The following is an 11,189-nucleotide window of genomic DNA, read 5'->3' as shown; positions in this document are numbered from 1 at the left end:
AGGATGTAAGTATACATATGGGAATTTAGCATAAGTCTCAGCTGAGGTTCACTGAATTTTTAAAGCAGTGCTGTTATATTTCCAAAGTAATATAAAATATGAACATACTCAATACCCTCTCCTTGGAGTTGGGAGTATAAACAGTCTGGCAGTTTAGGGTGCTAACTGAATCATGGTTATTAACAAGTTTAGAGAATGTATTTGAAAGAGAAACTTCATGTCACGTAACAACTTCTAAAATGGCAATGAAGGAGGTATAGAAGTGGTGAAACCAGGAAACGAGAGCAGAGTTTTTAAGCAGGAGTAGAACTATATTGAGTCGTAATGCTGATTTACTTTGAAGGTAATTGTACAAAACCAAACTAGTTTCTGAAAGAACAGGCAGAGCTGGAAGAGCTCTTGATGTCGGCACATCCTGAGAGAGATGTGTGATACTCTGAAGTCAGAAAAAAGGTACTTGTTTGCAAACAGACAACAGCATGAGAAATAAGAATAGAAAAAGGAGTATTTTGTTTGTGATCCTTTGCATGAGATAACATGTGAAGCATAAAATGGGAGAAATAAATTAAGTAGAAATCGACATTGTTTTATTTGTGTTTACTACAGGTGCTACCCTAAACATTAACTAGATGTGAGATCAGGAATAGAAAAAAAAGTTGTGCTCCTATTGGTATCCTTAAATCTTGCCTTGCACCTTCAGGCAGTAACAGAGGGGGATCTCTGTTACTACGTACAGTAGGAGTATGTGGATTATGGAATATACCAGTTCTGGTCTCAGCTGAAACATGTGTAACAGGCAGTACAAAGAACTGTAAGGGAGAGGAGAAGCATATAAGCTTGTATATTTCGTAACGTTCCAGAATGTCTGCATTTTAGAAGCATGCTATTAAACATGGATTTGATTTGGAATTTAATTTGCAGACACCTGAAACCCTGCCTGGACATACCAAAGCAAAACATCATTACAGAGAAGATGCAGAATGGCTTAAAGGTCAGCAAATTGGCCTTGGAGCTTTCTCTTCCTGTTACCAAGCTCAAGATGTAGGAACGGGGACATTAATGGCTGTGAAACAGGTAAATAGTTCAAATACTTCACTTTCTTGAATATATTGTGCTTGTTCTTCAATATTTATTTGGAATATTAAATATAAAATCTCCCTGCTCTCACAGTTTTCTTGTGTTCATTGCTTCCTCTGCTCCCTGTCATGTGTTCTCATGTAATACATAATAAAAAGTCTTCCTGTGCATGGTATTAACATAATATTTTCAGGTTTTTTCACTTCTTAAAATGAAAAAAAAACCCTGTGCTTTTTAATATGCCTATTTTCTTTCATAGTTCTTCAAATGCATTTTTACTTTTACCAAGTTCATAAATCAGTGACAGAGCTAGGAATGTAGCCCAGATCTCTGGATTCCAAATTAATGCCCTATTTGCAAGGTAGCTATTAAAAGTACTCGTCAGGATTTTTTTTTTCCTAAAACAGTTTAAGTGGAGGAAATGTAGTTAAATGGTTGTTTCCCACTGATCCAACAGCCAGCTTTGAGGCAAGTATTTTTATACCTTAAAGAAGGGTGTACAGAGGTGGGGGTCAATCTACTCAACCAAGTAACGAGTGATAGGACAAGAGGAAATGGCCTCAAGTAGCACCAAGGGAAGTTTAGGTTGGATCTTAGGAAAGATTTATTCACTGAAGGGGTTATCAGGCATTGGAAGGGGTTACCCAGGACTGGAGATATTGAAGAGTCATGTGGACATGGTGCTGAGGAACATGGTTTAGTCGAGAGACTTGTCAGTGTTAGGTTAATGATTGGACTTGATGATCTTTAAATGTCTTTTCCAATCCAGGCAATTCTGTGTGATTCTGTGATTATTTAACTTATTAGATACAGACTTGAGAAAAGAGGCCCAAATGCACATACTTCACTCCAGGTTTTTGAAGGTTCTAGATGTGAGTAAATCTTTCACATTTAGGGTGCTCTAGGTCTGAATTAGTGATACCAACATAGAGGGAATCTTAGTCCTAACATTGTCCTGTGAATTCTAGAATGAAATTAACCTGTGGAATTGAGCAATTTCAAAACATTTAATCAGGGAAAGAATGACTGTCACCAACTATTCCTCCTTTGAAACTTGTGAAAGAGTAGGACTGTCCACCTCGCCCTTGAATTTCTGGGATAAGAAGTTTAGTTATGAAACAGATAGTATGGTTAAACTGGTAAAAATCTTACAAATAACAACACTGTCCTATCTCCTTCCTTTTCATCAACACCCGGGGGAAAAAAAAAATTTCCTAGTTTAAGCAGAGATGAGTGAAGAGGGAAGGTTCCCTACTCCATACTTGGAGAGATTTTTGTTAGTATTTTCCCAGAAGATCACTCTTAATTTTCTGTGGCTGTTTCACATGGAGATATGTTCTCAACTGAAGGGGCTTGATATGAAAAAATACTTGCTATTTCTGTATGGTGAAAAGGGATGGAAAACCATCCATTCTTGTTACTGTACTGAAGGGAGGGGTTACAGAACTGGTAATTATGTAAGGTAAGTCTGAATATCATATTTCAAAACAGGTGACGTATGTCAGGAATACATCATCTGAGCAAGAAGAGGTAGTAGAAGCACTGAGAGAAGAAATAAGAATGATGAGTCATCTGAACCATCCTAACATTATTCGAATGTTGGGTGCTACATGTGAGAAGAGCAACTATAACCTCTTTATTGAATGGATGGCAGGTAAAAAATTACTATGCAAAGAAAATTGAAATATCAGTTGAGTCTGAACTATGTAGTTTCATATTGCATTTTGCATCATTCAGATTGCAAATTTCTATTTTCATTGCTGTTGGTGACCAATATAAAGGTCTACTTACAGAACACTTTAAGTGGTCATAGCAATATTCTTGCTGGTGCATTCTTTCTTTGATTTGGAATTTTACATACCTAATCTGTCATACAGTTAAAGCAGTTGGAAGTCCTGAACAAAAATTCTACTACTTTTTCCTCCATTTCTGAATCTAAATGGGGAGTTAGAAACTGACAGACAGGCACTTCATTTGGAAATGAATAAAACTGTTGCATTTTCAGTGTACCTGTGTAACTTTGTTATTATTTTGGAATAGCAGGAAGTTTGGAATTGAACTTGAAAGCTTGGAGTACCTGTCACTTGTTTTTGTCCAAAGCATTTTCATAAAAACTGTGTGAGGTGAAGTACAAAGGCATTTAAGAACTTAAAGTAAATTTTTAATAATAGATAGTAAGCAGGATGCTTTGGGGAAAAAACATCCATGTTCAAATCTTAAATATATTAAGTGGTAATTTCATAACAAATAGTAAAATCCTTTCATTGTTGTTTAGAGCAGGGACAAGAAAGTCCTTTTTTTTTTTTTTTTTTTTTTTTAAGGAGCTTTATTAATTTTATATGTTGTTGCCATCCAGTTACCAAGACTAGATTTAGTGTTTTATGCATCCTTATTTCTTATAAAAGAAAGCATTGCACCCTAGCTTACATTCTTTGGCAGAAGCCCCTTAGCAATACCAGAGTGCTAACAAGCAAAGCCCAAGTATGTGTTATTACAAGCAGTAGCACAGAAAATACTTTCTCAAAACTATCAATGTTTAACCTTTTTTTTTTTTTTAAGTATATTTTTTTCTGAAGTAAGACTACATAATGAAATGTCAGGAGTTGTCTTTACCCATTCAAGCTCAAGTTATCTTAGAATACCTTGAGAGGCACAATGGAAATCCAAAATCTTTATCAGCTATGTACCAGTTTTTGGAAAACAGAGGAATATACTGCTTTTCTTTGCTTGTCTTCTTGCTTCTATATATCAGTACTTGTATAGTAACAAAAGTAAATTAAGATCCTCAAATGGAATGCTTACTGGAGGCTGCGCCTTTCTATTGCCCCAAAGAAAGCTAGTGTTCTGCTGCTTCAATGTTAATGCAAAATCTGGATAAATATATGTAGGTTTTCTATCAGCAACAGTACTTTGTATGCTAAGGGGTTTGTACATTCCTTTAAGGAAGTATAAAGTTATTAGGAAGCACTAAGACTTACATATTTAATGTGTACAGTTCCGTGTAGAAACTAGTTAAGTAACCAAGTATATTACTTTTTTCCTATGAAACTTTTAAAGGGTTGTTTTTGGTTTTTTTTTTTGAGGTGAGAAATATATTTTTAAATTAGTAATACCAATACCAAGTTCCAATTTTAGGAGGCAGTGCTGCATTCTACTAATACAAAATATACGTGTTGATAAAATGTATTGTTTTATCTTCTAGGGGGTTCAGTTGCTCATTTGTTAAGTAAATATGGAGCCTTCAAAGAGTCAGTTATTATTAATTACACAGAACAACTGTTACGTGGCCTTTCTTACCTCCACGAGAATCAGATAATACATCGAGATGTTAAAGGTGAGAATTACTTAGGATGTCTTTTAAGAAAAGAATATTCAGAAAGCAGTATCTCTTTTGGCTTGACACCTCTTGCTTCTCTCAGATGCCATGTTAAGAACGGTATTTCTATTGGGTTTGTCTGTTCATTTTTAAGAACCTTTAATTATTGAAATTAATTGGAATTGCTTGAGGATATTTGCTAGCTGTGCCAATAGTTTAGAAAAATTAGTTTTCTCATTTTGTTCAAATAAAATATAAAGTTGCCATATAGCTTTAAAGATTGCTAGTTAAATTAATGTAAATGTTTACACTGAAATTATAGTAAAATCTGTGCACAAGCCAAGATACAGAGGTCAGGTTTCTAGTGTGTATGAATGTTGTGATGAGTTTTCTTCCTTCATCCAAACTGAACATAAAAAGAGCTGGTCTGTGAGCAACAGTAGACTTTATTGGGAAATACCAGTCTTACTAAACTTTTCCGTTTAATGTCACTATAGCTGTCCATGAACTGGAGAGTTAGCCAGATAAGTAGCAACATAGCAATGACAGAAACATTTGTCTTTTAATACTTCTTAAAATAGGAAAACTTTAAATTCTCAGTAATTCTCTTCAAGACAACTCAAAGTTGCTTAAGGATGAAATACGTTTAAATTTCACAGGGAGCTGCAGGCAATGAAAACCTCCAGGGTTTTAGGTCACCATTTTCTTTCATTAATCCATCTCCAGGCATTGTTCCAGAATCCTGTGTTTGCCCTGCTTTGAAAGTTTGATTGCTTCTCTCAATCTCTCGGAGCCTCAAGCTATGTGCAGCATCATTCAGGCGTAACAGAAAAGTGACATTATTAGACTTTGTCCTTGGTTTTTAGATTTCCTTGATACTGGGGGTGGGGAATGTCAACCTATTTATAGTCTTGAAATGGAGGGAGGAAGAGTGTTCATCCTTTTGCCTTTAATAGAAAGCCAACTAGCAGTATTTTTATTATGCTGTTGACAGGTGCCAATTTGCTAATTGACAGCACAGGTCATAGATTAAGAATTGCTGATTTTGGAGCCGCAGCCAGGTTGGCATCTAAAGGAACTGGTGCTGGGGAGTTTCAGGGGCAGTTGTTGGGAACTATTGCGTTTATGGCACCGGAGGTAAGAAACCAGTTTTGGAAGTTACTTCAAAAAGTTTGTTTGAACTCTGTAAGCTAATTCATACAGCCAAAGAACAGAAAATTGCTGTAAATGCTTCAAATATGTTTTAAATGTACTTGTTCTAAAGAATAGGAATTATTCCTACATGGTGGTAATGACATTTCTTTCTCACTATCAAAGTTGTTTTAAGTAGTTTGTTACAAGATGTATCTACATAGTATTGTTACTAAAGCCCAAATGACCATTTGGTCAAAAGCTAACTTTTCCAAGGTACTTTGCTTTGCCCCTTGATCAGGCATTTTGTTCACTATCTCTCTACAGCTGTATAAATCTTAGGGCAGTTACATCACTGATCACTCATCCTCAAAAGTTAATCAGAATGCACTGCTCGATATATATATTTTTTTATTTTTTTTTTTAATCTAAATTACTTAGAATTAATAGACTTTGAAATGGATAATCTGAGCTTTGGTCTGTCTGTCCAGGTTCTGAGAGGTCAGCAATATGGGAGGAGCTGTGATGTGTGGAGCGTTGGCTGTGTTGTTATAGAAATGGCTTGTGCTAAACCTCCCTGGAATGCAGAGAAACACTCCAATCATCTTGCTCTGATATTTAAGGTGAGGTATTTTATTCCTACCATTATGCTGCAACGTGAATTTTAGAAAAGTATACAAGTGTAAGGGTTGTTGCATTAGCTATCGCCTCTTTTTATTGGAGCTGTTAGTACAAAACGAATACTGAAACCAACCTAATCATACTTGCTTGTTCAAAAAAAAAAAAAAAAAAAAAAGGCTACCAACACAATATGTGGAAAAAGAAAAGCTCTGTTCTAAGATTTAAATACATAGTGTAACAGGCTAAAAAAACATTTGGGAATAGAGTTGATCTTGACTGTAGGCAGAAGATTGGGATTTGAACTCCTTACAATCCTATTAAATACAGGAGCAAAGAGAAGTTTTTCTACCAGAAAACATTTATGTGTATTTATATTTCATAGTGGGGAATGTCCTTTGGTAAAAACCTGGTGTTCTACATTCAGATTTTGCTGAAAGATATTTACCATTATGCCATGCTATATATGAATATTTCTAGGACATCCATTTTGGCATTCATGTTTCTTACTAAATTCTATTAGGTGTTATTTAATTCTACAAATCTAGTTGAATTGTAGACATAAATGAAGAAAATACTGCCACAAGTGAAGAAAGTGATTATTAACACTTTCAATAGCATGAGTGAAGAAAGTGTTTCCACAAAACAGAACTAGCACAGCAGTATTCAAATATGTTCTAATTAAGTACAAATCACTTGTGATGTTATGGTCTTGGTTCTGTGTCTGTGTGAATCTGGTGGTCCCACTCTAGCATTCTCAATCATCTTGCTTAATTTGATCTAGAGAAGATCAAAATTCAGTTAGTTGGGAGTGATCTGCATCTATCCGAGTAAGATTGCCCTTTAGGGTGGTAGCAGGAATACAGTAAAGATAATGCAAGAGAGCATACCCAGCTTAACATATCATAATGTAACATTGCTCAGCTTAATATATGTCCATGTTGGTTGATGCCAGTTAACAGTGATGGCAACTAGTAGACTAAAGAATACCTGTATGTATGGCATAAGAACTTTTCTTACGGCCTACTCAGCAGATGGTCACTGCAGAATCTTGCTGTAAGAAGACAGGCAAACTGTGAAAGGCAATAGGCATAAGGACATCTTAAGACCCATTTAATAAAAAAGGGCAGTAATGTAATCTTCAAATCGCAGTGGGAAATATGCTAGGTGGAGAAAAGCTCGTAAATATACCTCATCAGCTGAAAATGATCAGCTTGTGGAAGGTTTTTGGGGTAGGAGAGGGGGCTTAAGAATCACCGACTTATAAAAGGTTACTTTCCCTTTGTTCAGATTGCTAGTGCAACTACTGCTCCATCAATCCCTACACATCTGTCTCCGGGCTTGAAAGATGTGACGCTTCGGTGTTTAGAACTGCAGCCTCAGGACAGACCCCCATCAAGGGAGCTGCTGAAACACCCAGTCTTCCGTACTACATGGTAGCTACTTATGTATAAGGCTGATATACTGAAGGTGATGCTACTGAATATACAATAACTGTCTTGCAGTGCAGTTAAGCACAGCAAATTGTATTATTCTGCTGGCCTTAATGATAGATACATCAAAGACGTAAGGCCAGTGGAGGACCTTACCTAAGTATGTGATTGACAAATCGAGATCTTTACCTAAGCTCAGTATGCAAAATTTCACAACTTGTACAGAGATTTGTAAACTGTGCCTTTTAAAACATCTGGCTCTCTGAGAACACAAAAGCATTTTTCCATAAATCTGCATGATTCTTTAGCAGATAAGTGATTTTTTAAATATTATTTGGAGCACTTTTTCAGCAATATTAGAAGCTGAGGGGGCTCAGGATCTATTTTAATATAGCAATCATTGTTCCATTTCACATCGTGTAGATGTAAGCAGAGGGTTCTGCAATTAGTCAGTTTTCAGCACTGGTTAAAAGGAAGTTCTGTATCTGTCCTTTTTAATTACATTAAGTTCTCTGAGTAACAAATCTGAACTTTTATGGATACTTAAAAAAAAAAACCAAACCCACAATATTTTGCCTTCCTTAAAGTAAGAGCAGCCAGTTGTAGTTCACTGTGCATTTACTATGGGCTGTGTAATTTCTTTTGAAATTAAGTTTGTTTTCATTGTATTTTTAACTTTCAGGGAAAGGTGATCTTTTAAAATAGTCTTTAGAAAAAGATGCAAGCTATGTCCTGGAACATCTTGCTGACACAAGAGTTTTAAAAACAGATTTGCTGGAAATCTGGAATTAAAATAAAATGCCACCTTCAACAAGGCAGTGTTGAAGGCTCTGATAGTATAGGTTATTTAAAAAACAAAAGAGGAAAAACGGAGATTGTTCTGAATCATGCTAAAAGTTGTTGAGCCTTCTTTTCATATAGTAGTTTCTTCTGGCAAATTGTGTACAGAAGTTTCATGTCAAAGGCCGTAAAATCAACTCTGAATTTATGGGAGTTTATGGGGAGATTTTGTTGTGTACTTGAGCGGAAGCAGGTGCCAACTACGAGCAAATATCATTCTTTGTGTAACAAAGCTGAGGTCACATTCTCTACTGATAATAAGTTTTACCTGCTGTTTTCCTTCTGCCATATATCACCTATTTACTGTAGCCATTAGTGATAATTTAATTTGAAAATGTTAAAAATATTACCATAAGAAAGGTATTTATTGTAAGAAGAAACAAACTTGGACTTGAAAAGCAAGATAAAGTAAAATGTGAAGTAAAGCTTCACCTGTAGTGCAAAACTTGTGTTTTTTAGCGGATGTGTTTTTTTTTAAAACAAGTTTATAAAATTATTTTAAAGGCAGGTTTTTAGATTCTGATGCATGTAATTCTGAAGGAAAATGGCAGCTTTTCTTCTGCTTTTTTAAAAGGGGATCTTTTTAAATCAAATACTGATTGTGTTTAATCCACTTGGAAAAAAAATACTGTTGTTGTTTTAACTCTTCAGAAGCCAGTTGGATTGTTGGACTGAAATAGAATTGGTTATTTTCAAAGACTCAGGACAAACTAAATAAGCTATCGTACATTAAAAATGTACAATACAAATTGGAAGTAAAACATCTTAAAGATAAGTTTACAGGAATGATAGTGCTCATACTAATAAAAAAAGCAATGTCATTAGTTGTGAATGTGTTTCTTTTGGAAATTTTACATTCCTTTGTTTTGGACAACTGGCAGACTTTGAAGAGTTAAAAAGATAATACCGAAATGTGAAGTTTGGTAGCTCTAACTGTTTTGTACTTGATGTTTTGTTTGTTGTTTGTTGTTTTGTTTTGGTTTTTTTTTACTTTAGAATTTCTCATTCTAGTAAGATTGTTTCCAAGTCTTTATGTGCAAGCTTTAAAGGATGCACTCTTGCCAATTCATGTACTGGAAGATCAGTTGTCAGATTAATACTGATCAGTTGTCAGATTAATACTGTTTCTGGCAGAAATGTAAACTGTATAAACTGATGAACCTCAGCTAATCAGTATTACTTTGTAGATCACCATGCCTACCACATTTCAAACTCAGACTGCCTCTAGGTGTCCACTGCATTTGTTTGAGTTTGTTTGCATTTCCCTCAGCTTGCTGGTAATTGTGGTGTTTTTAAAATGCAGATGTGATGTAATATTCTTATTTTCTTTGGATCAAAGCTGGACTGAAAATTGTATTGTGTAATTATTTTTTGTGTTCTTAATGTTATTTGGTACTTAAGTTGTAAATAACGTCTACTGCTGTTTATTCCAGTTTCTACTACCTCAGGTGTCCTATAGAGTTTCTTCTACCAAAGTTCACTTTCACAATGAAATTATATTTACTATGTGACTGATTCCTAAGACTTCCAGGGCTTAAGGGCTAACTTCTATTAGCACCTTACTGTGCAAGCAAATTTTACAGAAATCTCTGGGTTAAGAAATTTGGCTTCAATGTATCCTTTGTTATTTTAAATATATCAAGATATTTTAATTAAAAGTTTTTACCCCATTGAACCGATTTTATATAGTATAATTTGTACCTATTTTGGTGGTTTTTGTCTTTATAGTAAATAAAAGTTTTTGAACAAATTTTGTCCTTTGCTTATTGTAATGTAAACACATTCAGGTTACTGATGTGAATAAAACATTTCTGGTACGCTTCACTGTTTATACACAATTTCATGTGCAACACAAAATATCAGGGCTTAGTTTCTACCATTAAATGACACATGAATGGGTATTGGCTGATACACATATCTTAGGTGTATCAATTAAGAAAGCCTAGTTAAAGGGGCAGCAACAAACACTTTTTTTTTTTCTTTAATCAACAATAAAGGTAGGAAATTCTCTTACAACAACCCTGTATGTATGAACCTCACTTGCTTATGCCCCTAGATAAAATATTAAATGTCTAAATTTTGTATTACTGCAAATGTAACTATTAATTACCAACTCAGGTGAGCTGATTTGGTTAGATTGGTTCTGGAGCCATTCAGGTGTATCTTAGAAGTTTATTTGCCTTTTTGTTTTCAGTGAAATTACTATTTTGCTTGTGATTTAAGTAGCAAACGTAAGCCTTTTCTTATTCAGGCAATCTGAACACATACTGCAGAGCTTCAGCTTGTTTCAATTGCTTGTCTTTCTCCTTATTTTTTTATATTTTTAGAATTAATCAATTTCTTGGTAGTTGAAAATAAAGTGTTCTGTAGTCTCTTTTGTGACCTAGCAAATTCTGCATTTTGAAGGATCACTCTCTTCATAGTCTCCATTACTTACGTGACTTCCTGCACAGACACAAACATACCAATCCACCAGCAAAAATTGGCAGCAGCAAACTTCAGATAAATTCTAATATCTGATTTTTAAAATCAGAAAAATATGCAAACTGAAATGTCAAGAAGGAAAATATATGACAAGAATTAAATAAGAGATAAATTGAGTGTAATGTATCTTCCTTTACTTGATTTACTCTAGAACACCTGAATCGTACAGTACACTGTGGCAATTATAATGTTCCAGTCTCCTTTTCAGGAACAAGGGATGGCAGAGATCACCTGTCCCCAGCAGTTGACAGTAAATGTCAAAGAATACCTACTAACAGACCCAAAAGTCT

At 34.9% G+C, this 11,189-nt stretch overlaps 1 protein-coding gene across 1 annotated transcript in view; it reads left to right on the top strand.

The window, feature by feature from the left end:
* Positions 1–8,024, top strand: part of MAP3K1 (mitogen-activated protein kinase kinase kinase 1) — a 24,518-nt gene extending 16,494 nt beyond the window's left edge. Inside the window, exons 15-20 of the mRNA XM_029085280.1 lie at positions 876–1,074; positions 2,569–2,731; positions 4,280–4,411; positions 5,388–5,530; positions 6,016–6,147; positions 7,433–8,024. Coding sequence (XP_028941113.1) covers positions 876–1,074; positions 2,569–2,731; positions 4,280–4,411; positions 5,388–5,530; positions 6,016–6,147; positions 7,433–7,582 — 919 coding nt within the window. The 3' untranslated portion in view covers positions 7,583–8,024. The remainder of the gene's footprint in view (positions 1–875; positions 1,075–2,568; positions 2,732–4,279; positions 4,412–5,387; positions 5,531–6,015; positions 6,148–7,432) is intronic.
* The last annotated feature ends 3,165 nt before the right edge of the window (positions 8,025–11,189 follow it).

The sequence above is a fragment of the Antrostomus carolinensis genome, unplaced genomic scaffold (assembly GCF_000700745.2).
Source record: "Antrostomus carolinensis isolate BGI_N321 unplaced genomic scaffold, ASM70074v2 scaffold6906, whole genome shotgun sequence".
Classification (NCBI taxonomy): domain Eukaryota; kingdom Metazoa; phylum Chordata; class Aves; order Caprimulgiformes; family Caprimulgidae; genus Antrostomus; species Antrostomus carolinensis.
This window is presented reverse-complemented; position numbering and strand designations above follow the sequence as displayed.